The sequence below is a fragment of the Echiichthys vipera genome, assembly GCF_963691815.1.
Source record: "Echiichthys vipera genome assembly, chromosome: 6".
NCBI classification, from domain to species: domain Eukaryota; kingdom Metazoa; phylum Chordata; class Actinopteri; order Perciformes; family Trachinidae; genus Echiichthys; species Echiichthys vipera.
In genome coordinates this window covers 21,947,554-21,964,883 of record NC_139831.1, presented here as the reverse complement: position 1 = coordinate 21,964,883, position 17,330 = coordinate 21,947,554, and the positions used below count along the sequence as shown (strand labels likewise).

Sequence of the window (17,330 nt, the reverse complement as noted above, 5' to 3'; positions counted from 1 at the left end):
GTAGGTCTGCTTCTCTACTTTATCTCTAAGAGCAAGGGGGAGACAGACTCCGAGGGGTGATACCAGCCGTATCGATTTTGCACAAACATGCACAGACACACACTCCACATAGACACACAGAAGCATTTCTTATGTGTGGCTGTGCACAGCTTTGCTATAATCCTCATCTATCCTACACCCCAACAACGAGGTGAATCGTGATAAAAAAAATAAAAAAAAATCTTATTATCAATATATACACACCAACACCCAAGTAACCAGCAATATTTTGCCATATAATACTTTTATGTGGAAAGATACTGCTATTTTAGAGGGCAATATCAGCCGGTCAGTCAGACCATCACTTTGGTCCAGACAGAAATATCTCAACAACTATATGATGGGTTGCCATGGAATTTTGGTGCAGATGCTCATATTCCCCTCAGAATGGATTTGAATCACTTTGGTGATCCTCTAACCTTGACGCTAGTGCCATCACAACCCAGTCTCCTAGATACAACAAATTCTCATTTAAACACATTCTGAGCCTGTTCTCGATCCTAAGGCGTCAAACACAGGCACTTTTTCACATGTTACACGTCTGATATTGACCCTCAAGGTACCTTTGAGTGCCTGTATGAGATACCCCAGGCTTTCAATTGTAAACCCATTGACAGCAATAATATATGCTATTCTGTATGTATATACACTAGAGATCAAAATAAGAGAACAAATGATTCATTCTTGATTTATTCTTTGAATAATTCTGTCTTCTCGTGCACTTGTTTTACATGGACCAGCCTTTTTAGGGGACCTGAATTAATCTGTGACCTTGTAAAATTTCAATATTCTGGAAACCGCAGACTTGGAAGGCCCAACCTCTCTCTGATGGCCAAGAGGATCATCCCATTGGCTTCATCTGGATAACCTCCTGTCTCAGGGTTTCAGTCTCCTTAGGGCGCACTCACACTGTCCTACCGCACCGGGCCAAAACCGTTTTTTCAGCTAAAGCCTAGTGCGTTTGAGCAGTGTGAGTGCACCCGCTCCGCGCATAACTGCGGACAGCAGGCCGTCCACGGCCCGCCTGAGAGAGGTGGGCTTTTGTAGAGCCCACTTGCACATGTACGAGCACTAGCGTGCGCACGTGTACGAGCACGAGCAAGAGGCCTACGGCGGTTCTGACGTCATTTATGTGCGCCTGTTCGGACATAGAAAATAGAAGGAGGGACCATGCGCGGACATTTAACAACAACAACAATGGCGGCGAAAGGTTCACGTTGGTGTGATGCCGAGGTAGAGTGTTTACTGCAGATTTTGGTCGGATGAAAATATTCAAAAACAGTCGGACAAGACGCACAAAAACTCCGAGGTCTATGGAAAGACTTGTAAACAAAGCGACGCATCGCGATGACGTCAATCAATGCGTGTGACGTGTTACGGCGTGATGACGTATGGACAGCAAGAAGCATTTGCCCAGGCAGTGTGAGTACAAATGGGCCTGGGGCGCGGGGGGAGAGGGAGGGGGGACAAGTACCCTAAAGCCCGGGTTGCGGTGTGGAAGGACAGTGTGCGCCCTTAGAGCAGTTTGCCATCTTGCAAAGTAACCAGGAGAGCTGCCAGATAAATAGGGTGTGTTTTTTTATAACATAACAATAACATAATAACAATAACATAAATCAATAATTAATACTTTGTTCTCTAATTTTGATCTCCGGTGTATATATAGCAAGTGCTCCAGGTATATCAATGTCCACACAGGGGGGAGGTTAGATGGCGCAAACAAACACTTTGATCCAAGAGACCACGGTATATGTCCCATTGCATGTGTAAACCTTTTCACTTTGTCAACCTAACCATGTAGGTTTGTTTGAATTCACACCGTTAACTGCACGTTTCCCGTTTTTAAAAAAAGCAAAGCATCACTGTTTGGCATGCAGGGCTACCCAGTGCGTTGACAAATGACACCAAAGGGTCCTGACAAAACATGTGTATGTGACGAGCTGGGATGAGAATGGTTATGCATTATCAGTTATGTTTGGAGGATGTTATGAAACAGTGGTGGTTAACGTTGTGAATTGAAACAAAACTACTTCGTCCTTGTAAAAGATTGTGGTTTGGGTTAAAATACGTAGCCTATGATTTTAATATGCAAAATATTTTACGTATCTGTGTGGAGTTTGCATGTTCTCCCCTTGTCTCATGAGTTTTCTCTGGGTTCTCCGGTTTCCTCCCACAATCCAAAGGACATGCACGTGTTAGGTTAATTGATGACTCTAAAATAGGTGTGAATGGTTGTCTGCCTCTGTTCGTCTCTATGTGGCCTGCAATAGACTGGCGTCCTGTCCAGGGTGTACCCCGCCTCACGCCCGATGTCAGCTGGGATCGGCTCCAGCCCCCGCGCCCCCGACAGGGACAAGCGGTTGAAGATGAATGAATGATGTTGTAAGTACATCACCTAAACAAGTCAACGTTGACTTTGGTTTCACATGGTAGGCAAACAGCATGGGGGAAATTCCTGTGTTTATTTGATCCACCGATCCACCTTCTCCCTATGCAGACTTTCGCAGACTTTGATTAAAAATCTTTTTGTGATTCGTCAAAGAGAAACTTAAACCAGGACGACATACATTTCTCTTGAAACGTCACTGAGAAAGTTGTTTTGTTGTATGGGTACCTATTTTTTAGGAAGATCAATGCTTGCCATCATCAGCTTAAAATTCCCCTTTGTACAATTCTTTGGTTTATGACAAAATACTTGCAAAATGGCATTCCCATCAGGCACTGCTGTGCCTAGGTAGTCTTAAAATAGATACACACATAAAACTGATTCTGAATGCTGTCAACATAAACAAGACAGAGTCTGTATCACGTCAATCCCAGGCTAAAGTGAATCAACACCCTCTTCCAATGAGAAATGTAAGCAATCAAGCCCATTTCAAGCTGATGATGACTGCTTCTCATTGGTGCATTGAAGGGTTATAATACACACTTGGGAGGGTTGCAATACAAAGTGACACAACATCCTTCTCCCTGTGAATAGTGTGAATAAAAAAAAATCCCTCCAGAGAGGATGCGAGCCGCTCTCATATCAATCCATCAAACTAAAGGACGCCTCGCGCAAAGTAGAAAAATGCCAGTTCTAAATTAAATTCTCTTGTCTCGCACTGAGCTCAACGTGAAAAGGCTGATCACATGAGGGTTTAAATAGAAATCTATTTTATTGCCTGAAAACCAAGCTAGCCATCATTCTGTCCTGCATCACCTCTCTCTGGGGGACTTGTCACATTTATAACATGCAGTCATTTTCTCAGCTGTCAAATCATGCTCCTTACCAAGCCCTGTTCCCCAACCCAACCTGTCAACTTCTAATTCTAATCTGCTCCAGTGTCTGTGTGTGTGTACTAAGAATGAGGCTTTTTTTTTTTTTTAAATGTCTCTTATTATAAGGGGGTTTTATTATTTTTATTCACTATCATTATATGTCCTATAAGGGTCAAGACAGAGGGAGCATAGCAAAGTAGGTCATGACAGAGGGTAGTACTGGATTAGCAACTGTCAATGGCAGGACACGAGAGTGCAGTCACCAGGGCAGCCCACTCTCACACAAGCCTGTACTTACTTGTCAGGACCCTCATTGATATAATGCATTTCTATAGCCCCTATGGTTTACCGGATGATTTACAGTGCTGGGATAAACTCTCATGAGATGCGCCGGATGTCATGTTTTTTTTTTCAGTCCCTTTTCGCTATCTCCCACTATGCATCCAAGCGCCGCCCAAGAAGATTGTAATTGGTTAAAAAAAAATAGCAAACAAGCCGGAGTGTTTTTCCATAACTTCACAGAACTGCAGATATGCTGACCTTAAATTTAACCATCAGTACTAATTGCCTAACCCTTAGTTGAAGCTAAACCTCATTCTAACCTAAACATTAAAACCAAACCCTCATATAGGCCTCTGAAGCTCCATCTAAAGATTAGGCCCAAAATGTCCTAATTTTACAAAAAATATCCTCGCTCTTAAGGTCCAAAACTCAAATTGGTTCTCATAAAGATAGCTGTAGAATGATTTTTGAAACTGTGGCGTTCTGTCATGGATGTGAGCCAGCAGGCCGTGACACACATGGAGGGCAGTGTCTGGAACTGGCGGCTGTGTCCCAGTCTGTATTGTTTCTGTATGCCCACACATGCATGAGAGGTTTGCATTAGATAGGGCTGTTTGACCTGCCAGAATCCAAACTTTTAGTTCTCCAAATCCCCCCTCCCCCAGAATTAAAAAAAAAAAAGTTCTCAATGTTTTCAATGCATTCTCTTTTTGTCCAGCAGCTATTTTTAATGGCAGTCGTTTGGTATTCAAATATTTGCTCCGTCTAAGCACAGATGAATCTTCATGGAGCCAGTATCCAGTTCTCAGTCTCAACTTATGGAAATCTGTCTCATTACTGCTTCCTTCTTACGGTTCAAACTCTCACATAAAAACATAATGATCCAAGCGATTTCTGTTGTCTGCTGCGTGAAAAAGTCAATGATTTTTTTTTTTGTGATGTTCTAAGTCTCTTCAGTTTCCATTCCTCAGAAAGTCTGGGATAATTATGGGAGTAAAAAAGGCTCACTATCAGGGCAGATTAACAACATCTCACTGGGCTGAACTCCTCACTCCCTTTTATCTCCTCAAACGCAGTAGAAGAGAAGACGAGTTACGCAACTCCCACCCTAGGGACCCAACCGACTTTCCACCCAACTTCTGTCTGTCTCTGCACGTCTAGGGCGTCTGTCAGTCCTCTGCTATTTGATGTGCGTGTTTGAAGCAGCTATGCGACCTGGGCGAGAAGGATGTGCCTGTTGTGTGTAGCTCTTGCCATTGTGATCAGTTCCCGGGAGGAACAAGTTTCAAAGCATGGCAAAGTTGGACCTTTTCTGGTTCTACATTTAACACCTTCTCAAATTGCAGTGCCAGTGTGGTGACTTTCTTCTTCTCTCTTTTATCATACCTCCAAAGACCCTCTTTTCATTTGATTTTGAAAGACCTGCCTGTCATTTAGCTGTAATTTAGAGACAATTAACATCAGATCATCTTTGGAGGGCCTAAAAGTCCCACACGGATTCTAATGTGATGTTCTCTGTCTTATATATTAAAGGTTCTCTGTGTAATGTTCAGAGTACTGGGTCATTAGTAAACTGCAGTGAGCATCCTGTTGCTCTCACTTCATAGGCAAAAGTTAGTAGTATGACTGCTGATGTTAGGAACGCCAGTCTCTAAATGGGTCACATTTAATGAAGTATGCTTCATCCACACACTCTGGACAGTGCGTAGGAAAGCATATTGCTATGTGACAATTGAACGATGAATTATCTGCCACTGCTCCATACACAATGAGTTAGTACTGAGGTTGTAAGTATGTGTTTTTGCCTCCAATAGCAGCAAACTTTTACACATATTGTAAAATATTTTTTTAGCGTGGCAATTCAACTTAGTGTTGAACAGCCCGAAACTTTACGGCATTTACTAGTATGTGTGGGATTTTTAAACATTTTTAAACATGTAGTGTCTATTTTTGTCACAATTGTTATTACTCACTGTTCACATATATAATTTAAATTAAAAATGATTTAACATGCTTTAACATTATTATCAATTTAACACGGATGACACTGTTTATAGGGAGACCTAACAATTATGTATTGACACATCATCTTTATATATTTTCACACTATGATACAATATTACTGCTTCTTTGCACCAATGACCAACATATACACTTTTCTTGTTCTATTTTATGATCATTTCTAATTGGTAATAACTTTGTTTTATGAGTCATGCACATGCTCTCACTAAATCACTCATCCCCATTGTGCCGGCTGGCATTTGGGCCAACAACAAAGTCCCTCCATCGCCTTCTGTCTTTGGCCAAGTGGTTTCTCTTGTTGCCATTTCCGTAGCATATAGTCATAAAGCCAAGAAGGGTTGCTCCATGTCTAACCACTGGCCATTACTGGCTATTGGAGGGGGCAGTAGGGTTGATTTTTTTTCCCTTCCAATAAAAGTGCATAAAAACGTTTAATTTTTAAATATATTTAATATTAGCTCATGTAAGCTAATGTTAGCTCACTTGCTAATGCGGCTGAATTGCTAGCTAGCTGACATAGCAAAATAGTGTCTTGAGTGGATAATGCCAGCTTATTCACCCAGACTCCCAGGGCTGGTCTGGCTGGCTTGCTGCTTGCAAATTTATCAGCTAATGTTACAAAGCAAGCAACACCACATCCATGTGGACCTGCAGGTTATAAATAACTCTTTTCGTGTTTACTGTTGCTTACTGTATGCTTACTGTTATAAAGGAAAGTTACAAAGTTCATGGTAGTTTCTCTTTCCTGTAAAACGCACTCAGAAGGAATTGAGACTTACAGTAATTGTTAAGAGACTAGAAAAACACATAAATCACATTATTTCGTATGATTTATCACATGTAAAATGTGAAATGCTGTTTCACATGTGATAGGTCACATGTGAAAGGAGTCCTCTCCCTTACCCCTATTGTCTTCCAGGTGTCAGATTACTGACTTACACAGAACAGACAGGTTTATGGTAGTTTACCACTGTAAGCTGCTCTGAGACGTCAACTCCTGTTACCATGTAGATGGCATTTACCTTGCAAGTTACCACTGCAGGCAACACGAGTCATAGCCTTAACCCTGCCACTAGTGGTCACTAATACTATATACTATGTGATCGGAACTTGACATATGGTGTTTGTCAGTGTGTGAGTGGTGCCAGTCAGGGCACCAAACAGCAGGGGTGAATTAGGTATTGCTCTGGATGACTGCCTCGCTGAACTCTATCCAAACTGTACTTTGTTAAATGACTTAGTGCTACTCACGAGCAGCTCAACATGCTTACATGTAAGGGTGTTAATGAGGGCCGTAGAGTTTTTCTGCAGAGGCTGACAAAAGCCAGGTGGAGGTGGAGTGTTAAAAGGGGGAAAGGTAGCCAGGTGGAGATGTTCTCTGTACCTTTTTAGCCCTATAGGCCTAGGCCCTTTTCATTTGTAACTACCGACTGCTCTGCTGCACTGAGGCCTCAAACACAGGTAAGCAAGTTTCTGTATTCCCTCTAGATTTCAACCTTTAAAATTGATGTGTATAATAACCAGAGATGAAAGTAAAGAGTAGCACAGGCACAATCTATAATTCAACCAATCTACTGTGCCAAGGAACCTGGCACACGGCCTAGAAGGATAGAGGAGTGGCGGGCCAGATAGAGCGCTCTGCCAATGTTGTAATGCCTGGCACAGGTGCATTGTTAAAGACACTGTTAAAATGATTAATTTTCAATCCAATAATCTGCAGTACACTATACGATGTTCACAAAAGGTCTATATAGTTTCCAAATGACTGCTAAATATGTTTTTCACCTTGAAACAGGAGTTGAACTTCCAACTTTGGAGAGTATCCATCACAAATAAGATTTGACTAATAACACTAATGACATTCCTGTAATCTTGGACAAATCATTGCCACTCGACATTAACACTATAGCTGCTAAACTATAGAGCAAGGTGTGGAGTGCCCTTGAGGATACGCGGCAGTATCCACGTGATGATGTTGGGACATACGTTGACATTCTTTCTAGCTTGTATTAAATGCTGCTTTATAAAATAAATATAAAATAAGGGAAGACGAATGCACAGAAAATCAATTTTCAATTTACTTCAATAGGCGCTGTGTAGAAATAACAGAACCTTGGATGGCTGAACTCTAAACTGCTGTTTGTAAATTTGAACTTTGAAATGTCCAACATCAAAAAGGTAAGATACTCTTGGGGTCAATTTTAACTTCAAAACCAATTTCAGATGCATCATCACCACCACATCATCCCCGTCAATAACAGCTTGATGTCAACCTAGGTCATTGCGATGTAATTTGCACTCGTCACTTTTATGAATCTCCAACTTTGCCAACTTAATGTCAGATTTAGAAATTTGAGTCAAATGTCCTCCAATGACTTTTCAGCAGACCTCATTTCTCTGCACCTTTTCATCCCTGGCCTTTGATTTCCAATGGAATAATTGTTCAGGTTTTTGCTCACTTCAAAGCTCTTATTTTGAGTTGGGGTATTGCTGCATGCCTTCAGTGTTGTCTCTGAGCTATTATACTCTCAAGGCCTGGCGCTATCTTGTAGAATTTCAAAGGCACATCGTAAAGTATCTAAATCTACTGTTATACAAAGAAAGTGGTCCTCTAATGCCCGAGTGTCCTCAATAAAAGGTCTGATTGAATTTAAACATCGCTTCATCTTTTTAGCTTTCATCCAGCTGGCCTCGAGATATTAAGTATTGATGAGTGGATTCAGTTCAACTGTTTGTCTTTGAAACCTAGCCTAATAACATTTTTATCAGATGTATACTATTTTATGTGAACTTTTCTTTATGTGCTCTATCCAAGAGGTCTCCCTTCTATGGCCAGGGTACCATGTGCAGTGTCCATGCTGTTACTGCTGGCGCTCTGCTTTCCGCGGGTGTCGACGGTGCCCGCCCAGCACCTGTGTGGCTCCCACCTGGTGGATGCCCTCTACTTCGTATGTGGAGAGCGGGGCTTTTTCTACAGTCCACACAGACCCCACAAGCGGGATCTGGAACATCTGCTCGGTAAGTCAATGTTTTTGACTTATTCGGTTTGACTTGTGTAAACTGAGTTCTAATTACCCCCTTGATGGTGGGAGTTCAGAAAGGAACAGTGTGACATTGCCCCCGACACGACAGACTGGCTTTGTGTCTCTGCCCACCATGTCTGAGGTTCAGACTCAGTCTAATGAGAACGCCAATTTGGATTCTAGCTGGAGGGAAAATGTTTGAGGACAACATGCTGGAAGCTCGTTCTATGCATTTGTCCGAACCATCATTAGAGTGCAAAGCCCCTCTCTTTTGAATTCAGTGGTGGCCAGGCTTTTAATATTGTCGCTTTCAACATCTATGAGACAAATAAAAAAATAAAAAAATAAAAAGATATCACAAAACTCACAAAATCCCAAATTTCTCAGTACATCATTCTCAAAACACATTATTTGGGGGTTCCACCTCAAACATTCTATTGATGTTTTGAAGTTAACTTTAGAGATGTAAGCTATGATATGTCTGATGGAGCTCCATCATATCTCCTCTTGAAGTGGAGACTAACAAGACTAAATGGATTGGGGAGATCAGATTACCTAGCCATTAAGTCTCCATTAAAGTGTGAACAGTTTAAATGGTAGTTTGAGGAACTGGAGGTTTGCACAGCAGCAGCAGGACTTAACAAAGGGCTATGGAAACTTTCTCCACTTCAAAGGGTTCCTGTCTAAAAGAGCCAGACAGGAGGAGCGATTATGGAGGGCTCTGTCTGGCCGTGAAGAGCCCAAGGTGAAGAGAGGAATCGTGGAGCAGTGCTGCCATAAGCCGTGCAGCATTTACCACTTGGAGGGCTACTGCGACTGACTCCATAACTACTACCACTCATAGCTTGTAAAAGTCAATCTCTGACCCAATACTTGCTGGCTATGTCTTATCAACTGAAGGAAATAAAGCTTCATGACCCATAACCCAAGGCTCCTCTCTGCAAAGATGTGTGGATGTGTATTCTTTGTAGCGGGTGTATAGTGTGGCTGAAACATGGGTTGTAATTTGTAATCACCTTTTGCTGTGCTTTAACTTGTGGCTGCAGTCCTAGAGTGCTCCCTACTGGCTGAGGACAGACATGGACGAGAAGAAAAAAGGCTTTATACATAGCATTTTTTACACTTGTGAAGTAAATAAATCGCAGTAAGACTTTTGTTTAAAAAGAGTATTAAAATCTGTCTTTATTCACAAAGAAGAATGATTCATAAAGAGCTTGAATAGTAACTGGTCCTGCCACCCTAAGAATTGCTAAGAAAGTTAAAAAGATACAATTCCAAAAACACATATTGTAATGCTGACTATGCTATTGTTCTATAGATGGTGCATATGTTTGAAGTAATCAATTTTCTCATCATCCTCACACACTGCTCCTGCCCACATACAATGTAAGATTTCTTTTTAAAATCAAAACAGATACATACAACCTCACTCTCTGTGTAACAAGGGACACAAAATGCTGTAAGTTGGAAACCAGTTAACAAAACGAACACATTAATTGTACAAATCCAGAATGATCCAAGAAAGGGGTTAATAAGAATTACAAAGACTAAACCACAGAAACTTCATTCAGTAGTCAGTTCTTGTTTGGCAGAAGAGCTCCATTATGCATAATGATTTCCTGACAAGACAAACAAAGAATTAGGCTTCCACACAAATATGTCAGCAACTGCATGAGGTGAAAATCGTCTGCAAAAATTCCGTTCAATTCTCATCACCTCTATTATGTTCACGGTGTTGCAGTTTATTTCTTACCTTCTTTAAGAGTTTCAGTTTGCCTGTTCTCCTTGTCGTGTTTGAAAGCTTGGCTTGGATCAAACTTGCGGCAAGGAGTGCCATGGAGCTTTGACTTCAGCTGCTCCATATCACTCTTGTGCTTGCACACCTGGGACCGAAGCTTAGACACCTCCTACACACACACACACACACACACACACACACACACACACACACACACACACAAACAATTTGAATATGGTGCACACACTTGAGATTGAGACCAAACGTGCGTGGTTTGGGAAGCAGTCACTGCTGCTCTCGTGCATCACCTGTTTTAGGGTTGTATTCTCATCTTTCAGCTTCATCACATGTTTAATCTTCTGCTTCTGGTTCTGATGGCCCAGCAGAAGAGCATAAGCATTGGACAACTTGTTCAACTCTTCCTGGTTTGCTCCGTTTTCATTTAGTAGTGCATTTCGCTCTGCTGCAAATGCATTGAGCTGTTCCTGTGGGCACACACCAGCATGAACATTGAGAGGGTCTCACAAAAACTAATCTGTTTATTTTAACCATAGACTGTAGATAAAGATGGATGATGCCTCTCCACTTCCTTACGCTGTAAAATGTGCAAAATATCTCAGATACAACATTAAATGTTATAACTTTGGTGGAGCCACATCATCAAAGTCCCGTTCATACACCCGCTGAACCGATCACTGCTGTCCATCATGATGTTTCACCCCCTTTTCATAGCATCAAATCAATAATTTAAACCAAAAGTATCAGATAAATGAACACAAATAGCTGGATAAAAACTAGCTAAAATGACAGAATCCATCTTTGGGATAATGTTATCTGAGGTGTACTTTTTTCAGTCCCATCCGCTAACATGGAAGGAGTGGGGTTTATGATCAAGTGGTTTGGCTTTACTTTTGGGGAGCTGGCAAGCCGTCCATTTTTATATACCATCTATGATTTTAACTAAAACCTGCATGAATTGATAATTTTGGCCACTTGTTGGGCATGGCAACAACCTGTAAACACAACACTGACATATAGAAACAAAATTAATGAGAGCAGTGAGACTGAATCAAAATAGTGAGATGAAAGTTACTAGAAAGCTGAGTGAACTGCAGAGACGCTGACAATTATCCGAAGGTTTTCAAACAACACCTTTCACATTACACAATCATTTTTTCCCACTGCTAATATACAAATATTGATTAGAGCAGCAGCTTTAATGAAAGATGATCTGGGCCATTCTGAGACTTCATATTATAACTCATGTGGAAATGACTGACCTGGAAGGGCTTGACTTTCGCAAACAGCTCCTCATATAGTTTCCTCCAGTGTTCTGTCTCTGAACTTGGTGAGCTTAGTAGAAATTAATTAAAAAGGAGGTTAAAATTTGCTAATTGTAAAAATAAAAAAATAAATAAAAATAAACACACACCTCTAAATTGCACACACAAAAATAATCCAGTCTTGTTCACCTTTGGAGTTCCTGTCGCTGTTCCTCCATCTCCCACTGCAGTGTAACCTTTTCCTGAGTCAGTACTTCCACCTGCTCCTGCAGAGCCCGTCTGTCTTGTACTTGTTCCTCCAACTCACGCTGCAGAGTTTGTGTGTTTTCCTCCATAAGGTCTAATTGGGCCTGGAAGCTTAAACACTCTCGTTCAACCCCATCCAGGCGAGACTGAAGTCGGTTTCTCTCCTGCTCTGCCACATTTAATTGATTTTCAAGAACAAGCCTAGACTGATCTTTGAGTGTTACTTGAGACAGAAGACTCATTCTTTCGTCGTCTACCCTCTCAAGCTCTCCCTGTAGTTTGAGCAGCTCTGACCTAACCTGTTGGTGGCAGTCCCTTTCCTCCTGAAGGGATGTCTGGATATTAACTCTCTCTTCTCTTTCTTGTTGGAGCCGTTTAATCATTTCCCCTTTTTCCTGGCTAAGATCCTCTACCAGTTTCTGAGCTTTTTCTTTCTCATCTTGGAGCAGAGTCACACCCTGACCTATCTGTTCCTCTAGTTGCCCCAGTGCCTCTTCTCTTGTCTTTGTCTGCAGCTTTAGCTCCTGCTGTAGCTGATGGATCAGGGCAGCATGGCTCTCCTCCATGGCCTTTATCTCCTCATCTTTTTGTGCAAGTCGAGTCTGCACCTCCAGCAACTTTCTATCAAGTCAATGAAAATGGGGGAATATAAAAAAAGGTGGAAAAGTGACAGTTATTTCAACGTAGACTCAAAATGAAATCAAAGACTACCTTGAATTCTCCTCCCTGGCTTTGGCTTCGGCTAACTGCTTCTCCTGGTAATCCTCTAACCCCTCCTTCAATCTGTTGACCTCCTCCTCTTTCCGCTGGAACACTTTGTCCATCTCCTCCTTCATCTGCTGCGTCACTCTCTCCAGCTCCACTTCCAGTTCTTTCTGTCTTCCCTCCATTCCCTGCAGGGCCTCTTTGGTGCTGCAAAGTAAGACAAGCACTGTGAAGCTTAGACACTGACTGAATTTTAACCTAAACACGAATCCAACTCACATTCCAGGGATACTGTCAAATTAAGTGCTCACCTTTCAAGCTCAGTGACAAGGTCTCCCATCCTGCTCAGTGAGTTTGTGTGTGCCTCTTGGAGTTCTGTCATGGCTGCTAAATGCTCCTCTTTTGAAGATGCCACATCATTGCTCTTGCTTAAAATGACAAGTACACAGTTTTGATGTGTTAAAACTAGGTATCTTGACTAAATGCAAGCATTGTCATAAGATTTATATTTTACATATTTTAATACATTTGACAAACTTCTAATGGTTGTGGAAATGTGCTTTAAAGCTAACATTTTCTAATAAATACTGTATTTCTGAAATACGGGTCCATCATTACAAACTCTATGTCTCCCATCAATGGTGAATTGCACAGCAGAGCAATGCTTTAAAAATGCTTTTGTAACAATCAATTGAGAGGAAATTAATCTTAAACTATTTTTGGGAATAAATAAACCATTTGTGTAATTTAACAAGCAAAAATCCCAAATATAATCCGGGCTCTAGCTTCCCAAATATAACAATTTGCTGCTTTGTTCGACATTCATCAAACAATCCAGAAAATAGTTGACAAATGAAAATCATTTTAGTTGTAAGCTACATGTCAAAATACTCTGTTCCAATTATGATGTTTGTTGAGTGTCATGCCTACTGTTATTCCCTGTCTCTGCTTTGTCTAATAATAACAACTGTAATAAAAACAAAAAACTTGTTCCCATCCAAGTGCCCTCATTTCCCTCAGATTCAGAAAAAGGTGGTGAGGTGACTTGCAAACTTCAAATTGGGCATAAACAGAAATAGACAGTGACCCACTGTCTGTGTCAGAGCTGTGATGGACTGGCAACCTGTCAATTATTTTTTATTACTTTATGCCGCTTAGTTTATGCTAGGACATGCTACCAGCTGCCTGTGCCTCTATATAGTAACATACAGTATCAATACATTTCATCAGTATGCATGGCCTTTGGTTGCTCTCACCTCTCTAACAGTGCCCTGGTATCACTCAGCTGTCTCTCCAGCTCGTTGTTTTCCTCCTGCAGCCTTTGGAGGGTCTTCTGACTCCTCTCTGCCATATCCTGCCTCCTCTGCTCTTGATCTTCCAAGACAGCAAGCTCCCCCAGCACCTCCTCCATCTCCTCCTTAAGCAGTCTCAGCCGCTCCTCAGACTCCTCCCTCTCCTGCTCCACCAGTACAGACAGGGAGTCTACAAGTGACTGTAACAAAGAGAAAGGAGTCAGTCGCGGCTTAGGTGAACCTGTACTGAATCCAAAAAGCATGCGCCATGTGAGACAAAAACCTTTTCTTTTGTCAGTTCCTCGGTAAGAGCAACATGTTCTTGTTCACACTGAATCTGTCTCTTTTTCTCATCTCTTTGAGTTTCCTTAAGCAAGATGAGCTCTTTTTTCAACTCCTCCACTCTCTTTATCCCCTCCTCCTGAGTCTTGCCTAAATCCGCCGCAAAGAGAAACACAAAACATGCATTACATAACCTTCAATCTATGTTTGCAATTTGAATTGACATTGTAAGAGGATCTTGCAAAACATACTTCTCTCTTCCTCAGAAAATAGACACCTCTGTTCAAGATGTGCCACTCTTTCATCCAGTTCTTTCTCCGTCCTTCGGAGCACCTCTCTCAGTCTTGCGAGTTCTGCCTCCTGCTGTCGAACTGTTGCTTGAGAGTCTAGAACTTCTTGGTCGGCTGACTCCATTTGCTCCACCATGTCATGCACTGAACTTTGTGAAGATTGAAGCTCCAGCTCTTGGTTCTTCAACCTCTTCTCCACTTCCACTAAAGCATCCCTTGACACCTGCAGCTCTTGCTGGAGTTTCTGTGCCTCCTCCTCTTTTAGTCTTAACACATCTTGGATGGTTTCTAGCTCAGTAGTGCGCTGCTCTTGTTTGGTCTTTAGTTGCCTGTGGGAAGATGGCAAATGAGTGCCATGGTATACAATTGAGATCTAACTTGATTGGAAGAAAAATTTGCTTACCTGATTTTCTCCACCTGGGAACCAGCAACACTGTCTTCCTGTGTCTTCTCTCTGAGCTTCAAACGGAGATCCTGCAAACAGGTTAAGCATGTAGTTCACAAAGTATGACTAAAAGATGTCAACTTTTGTAAGAATTGCTTTTATTAGCAAAGTTTATACCTGGATCTGGTCATTGGCTGTGTCCAGGTATCCCTGCACAACTTTGATCTCCTCCCTCAGCTCTAATACTACAGCTGGAAAATAACACAGGATTATGGTTGGTAGGATTAGGAAGTAAACGCACAAACACATGCAGGAATACTGTTACCTGTAACCTATGGTGTCAATTTGTACATCAAGGGCAATAACACAGACATACATATATACATCTTAATGTCCACAGGACGAAGAAAAATAAGGTCGTACACACAGAACTCACCATGCAATTTAGCATTCTCATTCTCCAGCTCTTCATTTAGGGTTTTGGTGACTTGATGAAGGGCCTCTGTAAAAATGTAAAAACCATTACAGCCCTGGTTAATACATCCACTTTTATTCCTCTATACATGTAAGCATGTTGTCTTATTAGTAGCATGTAAATACTTGACAAATTAAAAAGGTATCATATATTTCCTAATTTTCTTAATTAGTGCAAAATGAACACAACAGTCAAGGATCAAAATGAAAACACCATTCAAATGCTGTAAATATTGTCGTTTTTGTCCACATTGTGATAGAAACAACATAGAAAAATGAACCGTTTGATGTTTAGATTGTTTTAACAATATAAATAATCTCAATGAGCTCCATGCTATCTGTTGCTGTTAAATCTTACCCAAGTCCTTATTCCTGTCTTTCAGAGCAGTGGCAGTAGCCCTGGCCGCTTGGAGGTCAGTTTCTAGCACCTTTACTTGGCCTTCAGTGTTGATCTGCAGGACACGTAACTCCTGTACACCCACAAAACAAACATCAGCATCAACTGTGTCTGAAAATGTGATTAGCTATTAGCTGTGATCAAACCAGGGAGGGATTTGTTTTACTGAAAAATAAAAGGAAGTATGTGATGTGTATGCAAGTCATTATACCTTGTTTTTAACATCTAAAGTATTCCTGGCCTCCATCAACTCCATTGTGAGAGAATTTATTTTCTTCTTTGAAGTGTCAGCAGAAACCTTAAAAAAAAAAAAAAAAATGATGTACTCAGTCACACTTTTTAAGCAGCTCTGCTAAGAATGCATCCAAGACACACTCATTAAGGTGTAATCAAGACAGAATTTCTAAAATAGGCTAAATATAAACATCAAACCCACCTTGTTTTTTAGGAACTCGTTGACTTTCTTGAGCTCAGCCCGCTGTCGTTCAAGGGTCGTAACATTAGCAGCCAGGCCTGTCCTCTCCCTTACTGCAGCCAGCAGCTTGGCCTCCACCTTCTTGAGCTCCTCTTCCAGAGCCAGCAAGCTACGATCCTGCTCCCCTCGCTGCTGAACCAGGGACCTTATCTGGTTGGATGGAAACAAAGCTAAGGTTAGGACTTTGACATCTGTAGTAGTAGAAATAACGAATATGTAAACATCTGTTGATTGACCTGTTGCTCAGTTATGACTCACAAGTCACTGATAACAGAAAACACAACATTTTTTGGTAAACCTATAGCACAAATGTTTCGCTTATGAAGTGTAGCTACCTCTTTCTCCAAGAGCATCTGCTGCTTCCTTTCCATGGATATGCCATTCTTCTCCCTCTTTACACTTGAACCTTCAACCTAGATTTTCACAAGACATAAAGCGGGTTACTTTCATGACAGGAGTAGTTGATAAACTGGCAGATGTGTTACTGAGGAGTTGTTTGATGAAATATAATACAACTTACAAGACCATCAACCGACATAGTCCTACGGACAGGTGAAACCAGGTAATTTTTAGAGGGCGACGGTGGTGGCATAGCACCTGGAGACACAGACAATAGTCGCATAAAACTTCATGTTATAGATCACGTTAGTTTTCTTTTCTTGTTGCATGACTTATGAAATGTACCCACCCGACTTGCCAAGTCTGAACCGATCAGATTTGTCGAAGGAAGCAGCTCCCTTCAGATCGCCAGATTTGATCTCATAGGACCCCGGTGCAGGGCCAAAACCTTCGGCACAAGGTTAGGCAAGTTACATTAAGTTACAGCATGCTAACATTCACGTCTTCGTTGGTTCAAACCTAACCTACGTTAGCTAGCTTTATGTTTACTTACTGACCGTAACATGACAGTGTAACCTTGCTTGCTAGTTAACGTTAAGCGTAACTTAGCAATTATAACGCTACTAACGTTACCGATAACTTAGTTAGTTTCGCATTTCAGCTAGTTTAGCATAAATTAACGTCTCTTAATTTACCGTGGAATAACGCGAGTGGACAATTTCCAACGTGTTTGCTTTTTAACGACACTTACCTAGGTTCTCGTTGAATCTTTTCAACGGGGCTCTTGAAAAAGACAT

The 17,330-nt window shown here is 41.4% G+C and overlaps 2 protein-coding genes across 2 annotated transcripts; one reads left to right on the top strand and one right to left on the bottom strand.

Annotated features, from left to right (window-relative positions):
• Positions 1-8,432: 8,432 nt before the first annotated feature.
• On the top strand, positions 8,433-9,447 carry insb (preproinsulin b; the record flags this gene model as incomplete). Its single annotated transcript, XM_083915028.1, has 2 exons — positions 8,433-8,622; positions 9,302-9,447. 2 exons carry the CDS (start codon positions 8,433-8,435, stop codon positions 9,445-9,447), a joined length of 336 nt encoding a protein of 111 aa, XP_083771154.1.
• A 460-nt stretch (positions 9,448-9,907) lies between these two features.
• On the bottom strand, positions 9,908-17,330 carry hmmr (hyaluronan-mediated motility receptor (RHAMM); the record flags this gene model as incomplete). Its single annotated transcript, XM_083915849.1, has 20 exons — positions 9,908-10,246; positions 10,381-10,534; positions 10,674-10,850; positions 11,646-11,718; positions 11,838-12,515; positions 12,606-12,806; positions 12,911-13,027; positions 13,856-14,091; positions 14,175-14,323; positions 14,425-14,792; positions 14,867-14,937; positions 15,026-15,099; positions 15,285-15,350; positions 15,681-15,792; positions 15,931-16,017; positions 16,156-16,344; positions 16,530-16,607; positions 16,715-16,791; positions 16,883-16,981; positions 17,285-17,330. 20 exons carry the CDS (start codon positions 17,328-17,330, stop codon positions 10,230-10,232), a joined length of 3,069 nt encoding a protein of 1,022 aa, XP_083771975.1. The 3' UTR covers positions 9,908-10,229.